At 36.7% G+C, this 20,601-nt stretch overlaps 1 protein-coding gene across 10 annotated transcripts in view; it reads right to left on the bottom strand.

The window, feature by feature from the left end:
- The window catches only part of PRUNE2 (prune homolog 2 with BCH domain), a 137,231-nt gene that overhangs the window by 11,581 nt on the left and 105,049 nt on the right, over nt 1-20,601 (bottom strand). For all 10 annotated transcript variants that reach the window (XR_007200844.1, XM_048291053.1, XM_048291056.1 and 7 more), the window contains 6 exons: nt 16,431-16,510; nt 15,333-15,533; nt 9,612-9,788; nt 5,283-5,385; nt 1,629-1,760; nt 1,385-1,471 (listed from right to left, as the gene is read on the bottom strand). Coding sequence is in view for 9 of the 10 variants with exons in the window: in XM_048291053.1 (XP_048147010.1) it covers nt 1,385-1,471; nt 1,629-1,760; nt 5,283-5,385; nt 9,612-9,788; nt 15,333-15,533; nt 16,431-16,510 (780 nt within the window). In the remaining variant the exon portion in view is untranslated. The remainder of the gene's footprint in view (nt 1-1,384; nt 1,472-1,628; nt 1,761-5,282; nt 5,386-9,611; nt 9,789-15,332; nt 15,534-16,430; nt 16,511-20,601) is intronic.

The following is a 20,601-nucleotide window of genomic DNA, read 5'->3' as shown; positions in this document are numbered from 1 at the left end:
TTTGTTGTCTTTCAGGTTTTTGATTTCTGCTGTTCAGTCCCACATCTTAGCTGGGACGGGACTCATAATGTTCTTCTGTCCTTGGTAAGGGTCCAAATATCTCATGTCATCCTCCACAAAAGTCACACTAGTCATGTGCCCTGCCCACCTTTTTTCAGCTTATATTTGCACTTCACTTTCTTCTCGCACCAAGACTCAGTCTACTTGGCTGAGATGGTCTCTAGTGTGTCAAGTTAAGTACTGCTAATCTGCTTTGTCAAACTATTTAGAGTGAATATTTTCTCCTGTTTGGTAATGAAAAACCTCTAATCACTGCTGCTTAGTATGGTCATTTTGAATAAATGACTAATGAATTGAAACAGACATGACTTTAAAAGAAAAAAACAAACTCTCATTTCTGGGAGCAAATAAGATGGCAACAGAAATATCTCAGATATCAAAATGCAACTCAGTGAATCCTCATAACTACTGTTGATAATTCCAAGTATTGTTTCCCTGTTACTAGGGTATTTTGAATTGTTACTTTCAACTTGGTCTTAAAGATACCACATCTAGAAAGGAGCTCCATTATGACACTCAGCCTGTTGCACTTTGGCAGCAATGGGACATCTCACATGCTTCCCGATCCCAGTGTCACCCTGTCAGGACAGAGCACCCTGTGACAAGACATCTCCAGTGTCTTCACCTGCAGTCTGTGAGCAGAACTCCCTGAGATCTCTCATGACATATGTCATTTGCTGCGTGGCTTCTGTAGATGATGATTCTTTTCCTGCCTGAAGCAACTCTTTTTCACACCTTCCAGTCTGTTCTCTCTGATCTCAGGATTTGAACTGCATACTTCCCTCTACAGTAAGTGTGAAGTCTTTAAAGTTGGTAACCTTTTTTTTTGATTGTCTTACTAATCAAAGCATTATTTTTGACAGCATTAAACCTTTTTTGAAACCAAATGCATTCAAAAACCTCAGGGGGCAGGCAGTCCTCTTGTATGAATTATGAGCAGCAATGATATTTTAAAAACCCAGAACTGTAGCTTAATCTTGTTCTGTATCCAGGATCTTTAAAATAAGGTGATTATCTTACATGCAGTCCCCTTTTCTATATGCCTTTTATCTGGGTTCCGAATAAAGACTATTTTATGAAACTGTATTTCCAGTTTTACATACACATACAGGTTTACAAAACCATGTCTATGACATCTGCAACTAGATACTCATATATTTTTTTTTCCCCTATTCACCTTAGGAAGGTGAAATTCAACTTCCAAAATCCCAACATGAGCTATAAAATGAGTACTATTCAGTGAAAGATTAACAGCCATGTTTGATGATTTAGGGTGCATATGTACTCTTAGGGACATAGAAAATCACTGGCATTTATTACATACCTTATAAAAGGTCGTGTCACAGCCAGAATTGTCCTGATAAACCACGATGGATGAACAATTATAAATGATTTCAAATTCTTCCGTAATCTAAGTAAAAAAAAAAAAAAAATTCTCAGAAAAACAGAAAAAAACCACAAAAGATGAAGAAAGATCTCATACAGTAAACCCTGGCATACAGGTGAGTTACAGAAATGGACAGTGTTTAAAATAACAGCTGCGGATCAGACAGGAATATATTACTTACCGCCGATCAATCATCTGATAACATTTTTTCATCCAACCCAATCCAGGCATTCTTCTTCTTGGTGTTGCTCCATTCAAGTAGACAATCATATAGTCTTCAGCTACCATCAGCTCTAAGGTACTGATTACATATCTGATAAAAATACAGGTGCCAGTAAGCATATACTGCACATTATCTGCTTAAGCCCGAACTAAATCAGGCTACTAGGAATAAATGAAGGCAGACTAAACACTTCATGATAACACAGGCTTTTCTTTTCCTTCAAACAAAAGCAAACATTTAGCATTGATCACCATGGTACCTGTGGATACATAACTAGAAAACCACAGTCTTACCTATGTCTTCAAAAGTATGTGGTTTCCTTACAAAAACAAGAGTTTCACAGTGAGTTTTCAAATATCACTGGTGAATTTGCTTTTCCTTAGAAGTATTGAAATCAGGAGACTTTGCAAGGGAGAACATGGCAGCATCATGTGAAGTCCTACCAGCTTCTGTAATTAACTCTGGAGAAACTTCTGCTCACTATTCTAATCATCAGGTTTGCTCAATGCAAAAATAAAAGGTGTCAGAAGATACTTGTTTGTAATTCTAGTGATCCTCACACTACTGCTACCGAGTCTGTGACTGCAAAACACAAAAAAACTCAAGTCTAAGAAAACTTGTCCATCAACTTGACTTCTGATGGGACAGAGCACTCCAGGACATGACTTCATTTTGTGAGCAAAACACTCCCAACACTCATTATCAGACAGTGCTCTTGGGGCAAAATTCATCCTACCTAGAAGAGCACACTACTCATTCAAGTAAGAGGATAGTTTTAAAGTCTTGTTTGGGACTATCTATGCAGATGGTTTATTCAGCAGTCCCCATCTCATTTGGCATCTGATCATCACAGGAATGTTCAAACTGTTCTCTCTACTATCTAGCTTCAAGGCATGCCTATGTAAAAACTAGAATAAAAACCGCAAGTCACACCTTAAAAACCTGAATGCCTGAGTGCACCCACTACAAAAGGCACCTCTATCCCAAAGCATAATGGCCCCTTTCAGAGTTGTATGGGAATGCCTCACAATCTAATCTGACCCTTAAATTCCTTAGGATGTAATGTCTTTAAAAGAACTGTAGGAAATCTAGTTCTCACCAGAGAGCGGTATTTTATCTGGGCATAAAGTAGGCAGCCATTAACTAGACTAGTTTCATGCATTTGGTAAATCCCATCTAAATCACTACTCCCTCAATGCATTTCACTGCTCTTTCTTACCTTGCAGTTGTGCATTCCCTGCATTTGCCTGACATTTGTGAAGGCTTATGTCTAACAGTGAAACAGGAAAGCAAGGCATTGCATGGGCATTCCGATGCATAAAAGTTAATTTAATAGCTACTTTAACAAAGATACTATTTGACAGGTTGTGAGATTAGCTCTTCCCACAGGGCACAACATCTAGTGCTTTAAAGGCACTTAAAACACTGAAACATACAGAAGTGTGTAAGTATGTATTAAAACACTACAAGTCTTTCAGTTATGGAACAAGACAGTCTGAAGAAAGGTCTGTTTATTAACTCCAAAGGGAATTATGCCCATAATCAGTTATAGTAAGAAAAATCACGCATGTTTCTCACGAGAAGTAGGAGCCCTATTACGACAAAAAGGAATCTTTGCTAGTTTTTTAGTCAGATCTCACTAATCTCACATACTTTCATTCAACAATGTAATGTAGGTTGAATTAGCTCATTTGCCATTTTAAGGATGCTGAGCTCCCTTCCAAACCTTACCTATCTAGTAATTTATTATTCTTTGGTAATAATGGCAATTTCTTCATTATTTGAAAAGATGGACAGAAATTTTCTCATTGACCAAAACAACTGACTCACTCTGAAGGCAGTGTTGGTTTTGTTTTCAAAGTGTAGTTCTTCAAATTGAGATTATTTTTTAAAAAATTAATCTGTGGACTGGCTTTAATCTGACTTTTAGGCAGCCACAAATTAAACAGCAGATTTTTAAATGTGGCTCTGTATTATCTACAAAAACTGCTGCAGAAGCTGTTTCAAGCATTTTCACCCAAACCCAACTCTTCAAAGACAATTTTACAAAATTAGTCAGTATAACAAATAGGAAGAAGATAGCAGGAAATGTGAAAGGAATTCAGATGGGAAAGCAACTGCAGCAAAACTCAGGAGCAATTGAAGACAGTTGTTAATCAGAAACTAGAGGTAGCTTCTATACTATCAGAAACACGCTGTATAAAACAAGAAAAGAGATTCAGCAGTTTGCAGGTCTCTCCAGATCCCTGTGTAATTCAGCAGTAAAGAATTACCAAATATTTAAATATATCAGTTACTGTATATTTAGTAAACTGTTGCACTCCCTCTATTTCCATGCAATGAAGAGATCTAGAACTGAAAGAATGGGGTGAACTAGCTCCCTTTTCTTGCTGTTTTAGAGAGACCCAAACAGTCTATAAGCCTTAAAATAAGCTGCAGTTCACAGCCAGAAAAAGTGACCTATAAAATTGACTTCGGCAATATCCTTAAGCCATGTGGAAAAAGCTCTTAAGGTTTTCTCTGCAAAGTTCATTTACCACCAGCTCTATCTGAACAAGGGTCTTGGGTGAAGACAAAGAACAACTATTGAATGTCAGTCCTGGTAATAGTCAGCTTTATTCCATACTTACCAAGTTAAAACCACTGTAGTAATTCCTTCTTCTCTTCTAAATTACTGGGCATTGTGTGTATTAGTTATTCTGACCAGAAACTAAAACACTGAGTCTTATTTTCACCTATAGACACAATGTTAAAGACACTGGCTGCCAACAAGTGCATCTTCACAGACTAGAATATTAAGGAGACCTGGGTCTGTGCTCTCAGTGCCTTGTAAACTGCAAATGGCAAAAGCTGTCTCCTGCTGGCTTTAGAAATTACTTACTGGGTTTCAGCATAGAAAACACTGGAATGATTGATTTTTTAACAGCTGTAAGTGGAAGTAGCTAAAGGCACTTTAGCTGCCTTCAAAATTTTGGGCTGCCACCCCAATTGCTATTAGGAATAATTTTCCTGTGAAAAATTTGGGGTTGTGTGGACAAATTTGTGTCCTGCCCAACTGGCCCCTGCCGCTTCCAGCTGAATCAGAAGCAGCTGGAATCAGGAAGCATAGTTAGAGCTGCTTGTGTCAGCAACTGCGATTTATCCTGTTTTTAAAAAACAAGTGTTAAAAAGTGACCATGTGACTCCTAAACCCAAGATATCAGATATTAAAAATACATTCAGTGACACATCATGATAATATATAATAAACAACAAATAGTGAAAAACAGCCTAAGCCCCTGCTGACTGTTCTCAGCAAGACCTGGAAATCACTAGTGAAATAGTGCAAAGACTGCAGCCCCAACAAGTTGAAGATACTGCATTCCTTGACATTTACAGAGATACTAACAGTCAGATTTGGTCCTGATAAATATACCTTAATTTGGGAAGGTGAGTAGGTAAAGGATACCAAAATAATACTCCACTGAGCAGTTTATCTAAAACTGCTATTTTCCTTGTCATTCCCCTTCTAACAACCAAAATTACCTCTTAAGGAAAGACAGGTTACCTCTCTCTGCATAATTATGAATACTAACTCAAAAGACTCTGTCACATTGCTCACATATCACTCACAGGAAAAGATTTTCCATGACATAGTTGTAATCAGTTCGACTGCTGTCTGGCAAGAAGCATGCCGTGAACACAATGATAGCATTCAGACCATCACCATAGTATCCTGTGGAAAAAAACGAAAACACATTTTTATCTTTGTCAAAGGCTTTTAACAGGATAAAATTTAAAAAGAAATCTCAAAGTCCTGTAATAGAGCTACTATGTCTACTGCTGAAGCATACCAAAATGCTTCATACTGAAGGTTTGAAAATGTATGAACTATCATGAAGTGATAAGGAAGTTGGACAGTCAGTTAAACTGAATTCTCAAAAATCACACACAGCACAACCACTAGTAAACTTTTTATAGCAAAAAAGCCTTCTAAGGCCTCTACCTCTCATTCATTGCAGCTCTGTGGCAATCACATACTGAATGCTCAACTCAGACTGAGGAATAAGGGGCTAAAGAAAATATCCTACATTTGTTGTCCTGCGTCGTTTGAATTATGTTTCATAAACTCTTGCAGTCCAATCTCAGTTGGCCTGTGCAGCTCCAATAGCTTTAGAACATTAAAATTATGACTACACTCCACTATCCCTTAAAAGCTCCCAGGGATCTTTGTTGCAAGTTTAGTATAAATTACTTTTTAACCTTGGATACTCTAGTTGTCCAATACTGGCATTCTCTGGGCTCCATCACTGCCTAATGATAGCTGTAAATCTTCAAAGCTGTAGCACTACCATTCCACGGCCCAGCACAGTTGCTTATAATCCAAAAGAAAATGTTTCTTTTTCATGATGGATTAATGTTGTTTAATCTTCTCCACAATCCTTTGCAGCTGCTATGGATTTTCTGTATTTATCATTAAAAATAAAGAAAAAATACTCCTGTGTTTCAGTTGAAAGTTTTGCTTAAAGGATACATGCAATCTGCAGGTAATTTATAAAGGTGCTGTAGGAATTGTAGGTAAATAGCACTAGTGACGCAGAGAGACAGAAGACAGATACACTCAGAGAACACTCAAAAACCTTTCAAGTCTAGAAAAAACTGACAATGAGGGAGAGACGATAATATTTGTGAAAGAAACTTCAATTCCCCTCAGGAACATGCTCCTGACAAAAATTAAAGGATAATACTACTACTTAAACAACCTTTCCACGAGGAGATTTTAAGACTTTTACAGTGCTTTCTGGATACTAGAGAGCAATATCCAAGCCTAACTAAAGTGCTCATGGTACGCCAGTCCTGTTTTCAGTACAAATTATTATTCAGCTAGACTATTTGGAACTGTGCTGGTTTTGGCTGGAAGAGAATTTTCTTCACAGTGGCGTGTATGGGGCTGTGGCTTTGATTTGCATTGAAATCAGATGGTTGATAATATAGAGATGTTTGTGTTATTGCTGCGCAGTGCTCATAAAGGACCAAGGCCTTTTCTGCTTTTCATACTGCCCCCCACCACTCAGAGAGCAGGCAGAGGGTGCACAAGAACTTGGAAGGCGAAGGGGACACTGCCAAGACAGCCGACCCCAACTGACCACACAGATATTCCAGACCATATGGCATCATGCTCAGGAGGTGAAGAAGGAGGAAACAGGAGGGGACATTTGCAGTGACGGCCTTGATCTTCCCAAGTCACTGTTATGTGTCATGAGGCCCTGGTCTCCTGGAGATGGCTGAGTACATGCCTGTCCTTGGGAAGTGGTGAATGAATTTCTTGTTTTGCTTTGCTTGTGTGCACAGGTTTTGCTTTACGTGTTAAACTGTCCTTATCTCAACCCAAGAGTTTACTCAGTCTTACTCTTCTGATTCACCATGTGGGAGTGAGTGGCTGTGTGGGGCTTAGTTGCCAGCTGGGTTTAAACAACAGGAAAAAGCAGTATTTCTCTCCTCCTCAGGTTTACAAATACGGAAATAGGGAGGACATTTCCTTCCTTCCATAAATTTAATAAAACTTTAGAAGACTTTATATCATGCTGCCATAAAGCAACCTGTCCAGCTGCACAGGAATTTGGCAGGAAGAGCACATTACGGCAGGTGCGCCCACTAAATTACACAGCACAGTTTGCAGTTCATGGAAAGCATAACGATTATGTGCAGATGCTAACTAACAACAAACAGAAGAAAAATCCACAGATAAATCTAAGCCATTTTTTCCTCACACACTTCTTGAAGAGAAGGAATCTTCACCTTAGGGAAAAGTGCATTTTAATTCATCACTAAAAGCCAGTAAAATCCATTCGCCCCAAATCTCAGTTAGCCTAAGCAAAGAGAAAGATCTCTAAGAAATTTCTTCATCAGCATATGTTGAAGACAATCTCACACCTACACTGCCAAATCTACTCTCCTCTTTCCTATTTTGTGGCTACCACCTAGATTCTGCACTTGCTGTTATCTGTCATTTGGCAGGGAGGAATGTTCAGTAGACCTCTGAATCATCAAGAGATGCTTGACTTGACTTCCAATGACTAATTTTAGTCAGAACCTATTATTATTTTTGAGATTAAAGTAAATCTGGCCCTCTAAACACTCCACTAAACTATTGCCAAAGGGAATTTCATATGGAATGGGCCTTGCTGCCGTAATGTAGAAACTGTTCAAGCTGTCCAAAGTTTTCCATGATAGATGCAACAAAATTATTTTGTTCCTTTGTCTTCAATCTGCCACTTCATAAACACAGAATTTAATCCAGTCGTTAACTTACTTTGATTTGTCTAGATATCAGGAAACATTTCCAGTTTAGGCAGTGGCAGGCTGAAACTTATTCTTACATCTCACACTGTTTGTTTTACAATGACTAATGTTATTGACAAGCATCGTTTCAAAAGTAAAGAAAACTTAATGCTCTTTATCTTACATTTGAGTTATCTAAAAAATGTCAGACATGTAAAATTTGAATTCAAATTATTTCTTACTGAGAGTTGAGCTGAATTACCTAGTCTCCCATTAAACATTAATTTTTCACAAAAGCTGATATAAACATATACATCAACATCTAGTAGGAAATACACAAGTTTTTACAGCAAATGCATATTGAATAGTTTACAGCATACAAAAATATATAAATAAACAACATTAGCAAGGCCCCAAAATTATTTTGTGTTTGTTTCCTAAATTAAGCCATCTGTGTATGTTTGCTAAACTGTGTCTGAGGTGTCATCACATTCATAAATCTTTGATGGTAGTGCTGTAGTGGAAAAATGCTTGAAGGCTTAAACATCTTTATTAATTCTGTTTAAACCTTCTGTACGCTGGCCACCATGAATACCTGTAGGCTAGCATTTAGCTGCTTTAAATGTAAAGATTAACCATAATTTATTTATGTAATTTTACCAGCTAGAGGCTCAATGCTGAAAATATTTTAACTTCAATATTTTAATATCTTTAACTGATGCTGCAAATCAACATCACTGTGACAAAAGCATCCTGATATAAACTCACGAATCTTCCCTCTGGGATGCTAAATTGCCTGCCTCAGTTCTTGCAGGAATAAAACAACTCAACCTAATACCTTGCTTAACAGAGAGCAAAGAGTGCTCCCCAAAAATATAGCATCCAAAGATAATTCAAACCTAAGACACCAAGGAAAAGGCACTTAGAAAGCCTTGTTTCATTTTCTTCCTTCAACATCTGTAGTAATATTTATCCATATGAATTAATATATACAGAAGTGTAGTAGTAACACCGAAACTATAAATTCTCTAAGGAAGTTGGGAAGCAAATGAGAAAATATAGCAAGAACATGGGGTCATTTTCCTGCTTTAAACGTTTTCTTTGGTATGTTATTTAATAGTCATTAATAAATTATGTAAAAAGTCCCATAAACCAGTTCCTAGTAAAATGCTGCTGACAACTATAAATGGCAGAAAAATAACATAAGGCAAGTAGCCAGATGAATGGAAGCCTCAGGGAAAACTATCTTCTTTCTTTTGCCACTCTACTTGTTTAGATCTGTGCAACCACATACATCATTCAGCAAATCACAGAGCATTATACTTCGCAAAAGGTTTTGTCAAAACCCACCAAACATAGTTTTCAGAATCTTATTTTGCTGTAGGTCAAAAGCCTTTTTCCTTGTTCAAAACAGTTTTAGCCTGCAGACTGTTGTCAGGACCAGACTGTTCCTGACACATATATGTCCACTATACTGCTTCCAAAATAGCTTTGAATTTAAAATTCGTATTAGTCATCGCCATATTGAACTGAAAGCCCCGTTGATTTCAGCCAAGGCTGAAAAATAAATTCTCTCTCCCCTTGTCCACATGATAATGGAACAAAAATAAAAATAAATCATGATCAATAAGGCATAAATTTTTTACATCAATTTAAAAAAATGCTTAAACCTTCTCCTACCTCCATGTGAAATGACCTTTTTGTACGGTTCAATGACTCTCATATCAATTCTCTGTTCCTGTTCTCCAATAACCACCGTTCTCCATAACCTGTTGTCCTCTCGCTCCTCTTCAGCAGTGTACTCCGGAATTGATTCAGACTCCTCCTGGGAAGCATCCTTAGCAGCAGTCTGCTCTTCTGAAAAGTATAATGGTATATATTAGCTCTTCCTGTTAAAGATCTAAATATTTTTGCTTTTACATATATTTGAGATGGATGACTGAAATTAACTGGATTTTTACAGTACTAGTATAAGTAAGAGCAGAATGTGATCATCTGACAGTCAGTAAATAAGAAGTTTCCATTTTCTTAAGACATTTCCTCATTGTGAACATAAAAAGAACAGCAGCAATTATCACTATGCAGAATACCACCACAGGATTTTTGCATCCAGTTGGTAAAATTGAGCAGCTGCTCACTAGAGTTACTGCATGGTAGGCCTTCTGAAATCTGTGTTGAAGGTATGAGAACTATGCTAAAACCCCCCCAAAACAAATGTGAACATAGCAATACTTCCTGTCTAGAAAGGAACTACCAGAAAGCTATAGCTTCTCAACTTTTTTGCAGTTTGTCTTCCATCTCTTTACATCCACTATCAGCAAATATGAAGAACACTCATCTTCATCTGATTCAGTAATGCTGACTCCTCATACAAACACAGTAGTTATACCCCCCCCGCCCCCGGTAACTCCCCCTAGGACTGTCTGAGGTTAAATACCAGCTCTCTCCTCCTGTGAAGTACAGAGCAGCCAGGCACCCTGACCTGTTCTATGAGCACACTAGACAGAACGTGGACATGGAGTCTGCAAACAAAATGACCACAAAAAATTAACTGTATGGCTGACAAGTGACCATAAAGTCTCTCTGCCGAATACTCTTAGTTTCAAAAAAACCTGTGAAGTCATTAATAAAATCTACATTTTCATTGCACATTGATGAGATTGCTCTTAACAATAAATTTAAATGCATTCCAATTTTTCAAATTTAACAGCTGTTTACAGAGAAAGTGAGATGAATAGTCATGTCCACAGCTGGAATTATTTAACATCCCTCTCTAGTTATTGTTAAAACATAGTGGGTTTTCCATGGGAAAAAAAATTCCCTCTCTTGTACTATTCTTGCTGAAGCACCTTTGCTTTGTGCTTCTGTGTGCATATTATTAATTTACCTTCATAGTAAAGATCCCGTAAATTTTACGCATGACACATATTTGAAGTAAACTGTTCTTTTTAAAGCATTATTCTGGCTCTGCAGCCGTAAGAGCAGAATTTGAATTGCACGTCAGTAAGTGAGGTAACAGTAAAAAGATACAGTAAGATACATAATGACATACACATGTGTATGTAAAAAGCTGCAGGCATCCTATCTGAAAATACTAAAGAGATCTATGAGAATTAAGAATAAACTAAAAGAAGCAATTTCAACTGGAAAGAAGTAAAAAACACAATGTTTCATAGGTGCCCACAAAACCTTCTGTGTACTGGGTTATCTACAGATGTGCCTCTTTGGTAAATGCTGCTTCTTGAACTATTCACAAATCAAAGTAAATCATCCTTAAAACATACTAGTTTATCATAAGAATTAAATAAATTATCTATTAAATCAGGAATATGATATTATACTGTATATATACCACAGATATCTACATAGAAGCTACAGGCACATATACATACATGTACTAACTAATAATTTGTTAAACTGACTCCTCCATTAAATCCTATCAATAATTTCACCAAATCTGTTAGAAACAGCAACTTTCTCTAAGCACACAAAAAAAGCTTCTAAAAATTATAGGTTGAGCACATATTCATTGCTACACTAGGACCAACGAAGTCTGAATTTCTTACTGCTGCCTGTCTTGTATTTTCTGTCCCTAATACAAAGTACCATTAGGGAATTATACTGCCAGAAGGTGCCCCTCTCTGAGCAGATTCTCTTATGTGCAACAAAAGCTGAGTCTACAAACAACTCTCTGCTTTACCTACTTCCTGCCTGATGGGACCTTTAAAGAAAAGAGGAATATTTCACTTCTTACCTCACTGTCTAACCAGCCAATGAGTTAAAAAGATATTCAAATAAAGTTGTATTAATGGTGGAAAAAGGGATGGAAAAGCAAGAAGTACATACACGTGCACATATAATGTGACCAAGTAAGCCTTTTTTCCTTAGGAACTCCAAATAAACTGCATTTGAGGAGATCTAAGAATGGAAAAAAGGACAGTCTGACAAAAGCTGGGTTTTTTTCAAGTATAGTATTTCAAATTGGTTTAACAGTTGCTGCTCAGCAGATTGTATACTGAGGAAATGAAGAATATATTCATGCCTTTCTCAGGGCATAATGCTCGCGATGTCTAACAATAGCATTCAGCTTTGAAATACCACATATTCCATGACACTGGGAATAAGCTTAAAAAATGCATAACCCCACTACCTCCAAACCTAGGTATCTTAATGCAATTTTGTATGTTGTCGGTTTTGCAAAGGTGCTGTTGGTAGCAATATGAAAATTACATGCGTACAGTCAAGCTATGCAAACTCTGATAGGCCGTTGCAGGGCAGCCCATTCCTGTAAGGATATAGGGTCCCCACAGGACACTATCATGCAGGTACTTTTAGAATAGACAGATGGGATTATAAGCACAGCCTAGGAAGAGTGTCTGATCAGTTGATTCCTCATAAAGTGGAAAGAACATGACTGAAGCAGAAAAGCATAGCTGGCAGAACAAAGCTTAATGAAAAGAGGCTGGGCTAGGCACCTGGCAGACCAATGCTGAAATTGTATTTGGGGTTTGGTAATTTTTTTTGGTTGGTGAAACTGTAGACGATGAAAAATTACCAAGATCCTGATAAAACTTACAATATTGAAATTGGATGCATGACCTATTTTTTAATAGAAATGGTACTAGATTGCCTCTTGCTGATGAAGTAGCTCTCCCTTATTGCCTAGAGTGCTGATTTTGCAGAGAAAGATGCACCAGTGTGCAATTTAGAAAGGAAATAAGTACCTTCAGAAAAAACAATAAACAGTCTTACTTTATAAAATAGTGCTGATTTGAGAGCAGGCCTTCTCTGATACTCATATATGGTTTTCAGAAATGCAATTTTTATGTCATCTAAAGCAATAATCATAAAAAGCTCATTTCAGAAACTAGCATGGCTTCTGAAAGAGAATGTTGGAATGTATGGTATTAGTGACAAACAACCCCCACCCTGTGAAACTGATGATCAACCAATCTCTAAACAAGCCAGGTGCTAGTTTAAGACAAGTACTTTAGTATTTCTGCTCTCATCTATTTTCATGCATATTGTAGTTGTGATGATTCTTCTTCACCATTCTTTTGAGCAAATGGTTTTCAGTATTTCTTGTAATATGGAGACATTTGTCAGTGATGAGGTGGACCCCTGAACCATGGTAACAGTTTTGCTTTTCTCAGCTGCCTTTTGTAGTTCAAAGGGACCATCCACAGTCTGATCACGAAAAAAATCACTGTTCTCTCTGGTCTCAGCAGCTATATTTTCTCAGTATTTACTTTCCTGGGTTTGGCAGCAGTTAGAAACACTGAACTGTGGGAGATTGCTGGTAACATCGAATGCTTAACAGCTAACAGTAGAGTACAGGAGTACAAAGATAACAAAGGTTATTTAACATGCAAACAAGACATTCTGAACTAGTTCTTATGACTATAATCTTAGCTATCAGATTAACATTACATATAGCCAACTTCTTTTATTGCTGGCTTATTTTGATAATATGTTGAATTTTTTTTTGTCTTTTCTACTCTTTTCATGGCTCATCTCAGTGGAAGACATTTTTATTATTAAGTATCTAAAAACTTAACTATGAAACTGCATAAATGTCACCAAAACCAGAGGGACCTTGAGCTCTTCACTTAGGAGTCTGGGGAAATTGGTCCAACTTTAAGAACTGAACAAATCACCACATTTAGAAAGCAGCAGAAAACCAGTGGGAGGAAATGCCTGCCATCAATGCAACTGCTACCAAAATCGCTGGAGTTGAATTTAATTACTTGAGGACTTAAAGGCAACATCTGTTCTACTGCAGACAGAGACTTTTTCTCTCACATGGTAGTCACAACAGTCTAAGCATGTGATCCCATGTGTGTGCATGTTAGTTTCAACCTTTGCTATAAAATCTTCTAACCATCAAGCAACTCATCACCACACTCTGCATCTACCCATAAGGAAATTGGCCTCTTAATGAGAAGTAACATTAGAGACCCTCATGCATGATTGAGTACACAGTAATGCCTCTTTGGCAATACCACTTAAAATGATGCAACTGTTCTTGTATGCTCCAGCAACCTCACCAGCATTAGGGAAAGTAAATGCATGGGAAAATTCAGTTTAAACTGATCTGTGGATACAAAAATGCTGCTAGCAAGGGTTTTCTTGCTATTTTCTAAGTCTGTGAGAGATTTTTCTCTCACAAAAGATAGTAGCAGAGTTCTGTAAACAATGAAACACCTGCAACCTTGAAAAGTCTTGTTTATAGTACAGTAGAAAAATATTTTGACAATGGCTGTTTTAGGATTTTAGCCAATCACCCCAAGGGGTGGCTGATCCTTGTCCAATTAGACTATGAAGAAAAAAGTCTATAAAAGAGTTTGTAAAATAATTAAATAAATCAATCTTGCTGCACAATTCCTGCCTGCTGGATCTTCTCTCCTCCTCCCTATGGCTGCAGGACACGGTGATATACCCTAGGGCATTTTTAATACTGATCCATTTTTGAAGTTTCTTTCTGCTCTCGGTTGTAAAATGTTCACACTTATTTTCCCCTCCAATAGCTTATGATCTGTTCATATTTACATCAGTGATTACAGTTCTTATATGTTTTACTTTTTATAAGGTACTAGCAAGGAATAGGAAACACCATATTTTGTACATCATGGAACTAAGTAAACTGAGTAAAACCTTTACATCATATGTCTATGAGAGAAAATCATTAATATGTGAAGGAAGAGTGAAGTATCCATTGCACACTTCAGGGTGCATCTATGCTGTATAGCTACCCCTGCTGAGAAAGGACATTTAAATTAGTGGAACGAGGAATTCTGTTGTTCCACCACCTGAGCTGGCTTATCATGCCATGCACACACCTTCCATATCTCAGCTTTCCAATCATGGGAATAAAAAGCAGACCTTTTCTTCCTAACAAAAGACCTCTCAGCACATTGTGTCTACCTCATTTATAGATGTTTGGTGCAGCCAATATATTTTGCACAAAGTTATATTCCTAAATATGACCAATGTAACTGCCACCTAGAGCTGGCCAGAGCTGCAAGAAGCTGCAGTTAGCTATAGCATTCTCTACAGCAACAGGCAGCTGCTTTCTGCTTCTTGAACAATTGTTTTTGGACAAGTCCTATGGCAATGGACAAAGACAGGACTTTGAACCTGATTCTCCCTAGGTAGCTGCTCTTACTTTATTAATTCAGCTGTACTCTTTCTTTCTGCACTCTGAATAAATAGAAGGATAATACTTTACACAGGAGGAATATTAAAGGTTAAAAAATAGCAGACAGTAAAAATACCTGGATGCCTAGCATTAACTCTCAAACGCTTTAACCATACTGATAACCTGAAAGACATGAAACTGAGCATGTGAGCCGTAAAAAAAGAAACAGAGATGAACTCTACATTTACCGTCTAGAATATTACCTTGTCCAGTGTATTCAAAAGAGTCTGCTTCATCAGGAGTGTCAAGGTCATCTACATTAATGTCTATTTCATCGGGTGTATCCAAATTATCATCAGAAAGTACAGACCCTTCACTCTGGTCCAATGAGAGATTGATGTTTGGAGCAGTGAGCTTTATCCTTCTGGGTTGGGAACCATTAAGATCAAGAGAATTGGGAGGTTCTGAATAAAAGGAAAAAAAAAAAAAAGAAGAGAAAAAGAACTTTATCTATTCTACATACAATTAATCTTCCAGGTACTCAAAAACTACCTTTCAACACACTGGGACAGATCAATTCTAGTAACAGCATGACATTTAAGACCATCTAACACAAAACACAAAGATTAACAATAATGTTTAATGAAATTAAACAAGAATCTACAGGAGCGGCAAATGTAGCACAGAGCTCTTAAATTATGCTAAAACCAGATTCACTCTTTCGCCATCATCAGACAAAAAACAGGTTTTGAACATGCTCTGACCCATGATGTTTAAGAATTTAAAGGGCAAATACAAATCATTTGAATTATGAATCAAGACGTTGCCAAGTCCTGGGAAAATTTGTATGAGTCAAAAGCCATTGTAAATATTTATTTTCTTATGCACTCAGTGTTGATTTGCAAATACTTATGGCTTTAGCTTTAGTTATATAATATCTTTCTCAATACAATAACAAATAAAAAAGTCTCTGAGTCTCTTAATCAGTCTTAAATAGAAGTAGTACTCAACAAGACAAAAGATACACCTTTGCTCCTTGCCTCTGCCTTGTATGGTACATTTCAAGTTGTTTTGTCTAACTTAGTTCACTTAGACAGTAGTCAATTATAAAATAAATAATATAGACTATTAAACCTTTAGAAGGACTAAACAAGTGGTAACAATGCCCAAGAGAAAATGTCACACTATAATTATTATTTCTCAAGTGAAGGAGAAAACTGACTAAATAAAGCAAACTTAATGCTTTTTTCTTTTTAACACTGAACTGATTCTTTATCAGCACAGAAACATCATTCTCACTGCATAATTATATGCCACAGGAATAAGATATAATTAAGAAAACGAGCAAGAGCTTCTCTCACCAGGTCTCATCTCTGTTGAACTGGGGCTTAGTACACCCTCAGCTAAGGGGATGTCCATTCCCACATCCTCTTGTACCAACCTGAGAGATAAAACACAAAGTGAGATCTTAAAGAGATGTACAGCTCATTATCTTATACAGAACTGAAACTGCCTCCAGCATAGCCAGTTCAGAAATCTGATTACAAAACTGATGTGAGAAACGAACCCTGCTGTTGTAATTGCACTGCGCTGCTCTTACCCCTAATTTACGGACGCTTTTGTAGAGCTCTTGGAGACTACAGGACACACATACCCACTTTTATTTGTACCAAGACACAGCACTGAATAGTAAGAGGTTGGCAAACAGCAGTGTTTCTCATTTTATACAAATGAAGTTGGTCTTCAGTCATCCAGCAAACTGGACACATCACTGCAAGGAGATTCAGCTACTCTTTGTAACACAGTATATTCATGACTGTATATATGGTTACTGCGTAGCAAAAATGAGTAGGTTTTCACTTTTTTGGCATCATTTGTATCTTAGAGCAATTCTGACCCAAACCAGTAATACTGATGCAGGTAATGTGTCACACTGAAAAAGTTCAGAAAGTACAAAAGTGATAACCAAAACTACATCACAGATTTTCAAAGACTAAATTGTTAAAAATATCCTAGATTCCATTTTTAGGAAGATACTAAGAAATAACATTTAACATACATACATATATACATACACACATACATGCATAAGACAAAGAAAAGGCACTAAGTGGTGAAAAGAGCAACAAAGGTAGTTAAACATTTAAAGTAAGTTGACTTGAACTGTTTTCATGTCTACTTGTTATTTAAATATTTTACAAAATACTTGCCGGAAGGATGGTTCAACCGCAAATAGGAAACATCATTTTACATTTTCAGGACACTTGACAGCTTACAAACTATCTGCATGGAAAATGTGTGACTTCAGGAGAGCTTCATTTACTTTATCAACATAATTGTAGCTTTTTATTTTGCATTACTGTTCCAAAATATCTGTTTTCATTTTTTTGTCCCCACAAAAGCTGAAGAATAGACCATTCTTACACTTTGACCAACAGAACAGTGATGAGATCAAAGCTGATACTTTTCCCTGAAACAGCATCAACTAGCTATGTTTTGAATGATTTAAATGATTCAGATCTAAATAGGTGTGGCTTACTGCTCTTGCAGTTTCTTCCTGCCCTCACTTTCCCAATGAGGAGGACTACCCTCACTATTTGACTGTGTCCAGACAGGACCCATTGGTCAATCACTGTATCAAAGTAAGAGTATAGTTTCTGTGATTTCTCGTTAATTTCATATAAATTATATATAAATGTGCATATGTAGGGCTGCCAAAGGCTTCACTGTGCCTTAAGCTGAAAAAGATCTTTACCTCAAGCCCCAAGAGATTGAATTCCCAATACAGACAGGCAAACTAGTGAACTCCCGCTTTTCCATGAGACCACAGAGAACACAGACAATTTAAAGCTATGGTCAAACATGTTTGTGCTGCTCAACTTACAACCAAGCCTTGTCTCTCAATAAAAACTGATTTTACTAATTTTGATTTTATCCCCACTTACTGTATAGTATGTCTTTCATAAATACAGAGATGAACAGCTTCATGATTTTTAGAAAACATATCAGTTCTTGAATATGTTTAATTAGTGTCAAAGAAGGCTTGAAACACTTTTTCTCTTAGGATACACAACAGAATAGTGAAGAAATTTGATCAAAGTATCCTGCTCATGAATATAATGAAGGCACAAATTGCCTGTAAGGTACCATTTCCTTTTCCCACCATTATTGTACAGATAATGTACAATTATCTCTATTCAGAAGTACTGAATACTGCCACAATTTACAAAGAAAATGTAAATAAATCATTAGAGTCTTTGGCTTTTTTCTTTTTTTTTTTTTTTTTTTTTTGTGTTTATACAAACCATAGTAAAATACATGTAATGAAGTCTAATTCATTCATCTGAACTAACTAGAGAGAAATCTGAATTCTAAAGAAGTTCTGTAAGTAACACCTGGCCAAGGCAAATAACCATAGTGGAAAGGATTTAGGGAGAGGATGAACTTTTCTAACCCATTTTAAATTCCTATTAGGAGTTTATGTGAGGCTTTATTAACCTTTCAAAAAATAAAACTATGAAGAGTTCTTTGATTAAAGCAGCTCAGGACTAGTCAGATGATGACTTATGGTTACTCAAGGGTTTATATTTTGGCTGGAAAAAATAGGGTTTTGGTACCGTCATACAAACCATTAATTTGGAACATTTCTTAGAGCTTTATCTGACCAAATGGCAATTCCTTACTGCACAACCTTTGGAAACTACTGGTGGAAATTATCCAAAAGGAAATATTCAAAGTTGTATGAAGAGTAAGATATGGCAGGATAGTGACATTTCCGGCTTTCTGTATTAAAAAGAGACGCTATTCTCTGCATAAAACAACAAAGAAGTTTAAGAATGAAGATCATCTTTTCCTCTGTATGAAAAGACAGTTACTGAGTTTTATATACTCTGTGTCTACAGAAACAGTGACAATTATAATCTGAAAAAAGCGATTTCCCACAAGTAATTCATTCACAAATTAAAAGTTGTGTAACATTTTTGCAATGACTGGGACAGAATTACCCTAAATCATGACATTTCTAGGGTTACCTCAAGACTGTTTTTCTCCCTGTGGCATCTTCTTTTTTCTTTTTTTTTTTTTCAACACATGTGTACTTGAGCTGGTATTGTTGTTTTCTCTGGAGTCTCTTACACTTTCACAACAAAAATTTGAAGTATTTTTCTGCTTTCACTGGGACCACTGCAGCTAAGTTAAACCAGAATTTTATGTCATAGTTGTGAAGAACAGTACATTTCTAAGTATTAAAAGATACATGTGTTTCATATGCTTGTTTGAATTTATTATGAAATTCAGCTACAAGCAGTATATGCAAAAAATATCCCTCACTTATGGATTACAGGTAAACAGCATCAGAATTTGTCTGAGAATTTCTAATTTTGTTTTGTTGACACAGTGTTTTTAATGTCAAAAATCTTTATTGCTCATATTGGGTAATTTAATTGGAAAGTAAGAGTCTCTGGTCCTAAAAGCTGTGGGTCAGAGCAGGCATTTAAGAAGTCCAGTAACCAAAAACATTGCCGACACAAGGTTCTCCATTGTATCTTCAATCACATAAAATGCTACTGCCTTTCAGAAGATTTTTAGCAGAGATTAGGTTTCCTTTTTCTTTTTTTTTTAAATTGTGTCAGGTTCTTATGTACTGTCAAAAACAGTCAACAGGCTTTTTGGATAAGAGAGAGTCTGACTTGGGAGCTAGTCTTATTTTTCCAAATCCGTCGGGCTTTACCCCAAGACATTAAAGATTCCTTGCCAGACATACATACCTTAAGTTCAGTGGAAGTTCTTAATTTTTATAAGCCATAGTTAATATTTTTCAGTCATAAATTATTTGGCAATATTTAAAATCATATTTAAAACCATACTTAAATGTCTGTGACATTATGCCCCAACATATGGCTTCAGAATTTGCTATCAGTAAGAGAATAAGGAGGATATGGATGAAGTTTGTTTTCTGCAGACACATCTTCATATTATCTGGTGGATTTTGAGAGCATGTTATGCTGAGCAGCTCAGCACTTTGCAGAGTAATTTCTGGCTGTGCAGAAGCTCTCAACAGACCTCAGCAGGAACCCTAGTAATGGAAGCCAGACTCCAGAAACTTTAAAACAGGCAACTATCTCCTCTTCCCTTCCCACAGACTACTTCACATACTTTCAAAATTCTGGTTTATAAAATTCCTTGCCTTCCATAAGGGTGCAACTGATAACATCGATGATGTGGACAAAAATGTTAGTATTAGAGAAAGAAGAATATTTTTTTTAATCCCCTTTTAATGAATGTTCCTATTGAAGAAATAAATTAAGTTACATTAGAAAGCTCCATTCTAATCAGGTATGATTTACTGGATTGATTAAAAAAAGGATCTTTGAACAGAGGTCAAAGTCAATTAAGGTTTTTTGTGTCATAAATGACTTCTTTTATGTTGTACACAGACCAGTCATTTAAAGATCAGCTGCACCAGGAATCAAGTTACTGATTATTTGCTCTGATATTCAGGTCTATGGTCTTGTTCAGAAGCAGCTGAAATCC

Source organism: Corvus hawaiiensis, chromosome Z (genome assembly GCF_020740725.1).
Source record: "Corvus hawaiiensis isolate bCorHaw1 chromosome Z, bCorHaw1.pri.cur, whole genome shotgun sequence".
Classification (NCBI taxonomy): Eukaryota; Metazoa; Chordata; class Aves; order Passeriformes; family Corvidae; genus Corvus; species Corvus hawaiiensis.
The sequence above is the reverse complement of the archived record's forward strand: the minus strand, read 5'-3'. Positions and strand labels throughout refer to the sequence as shown.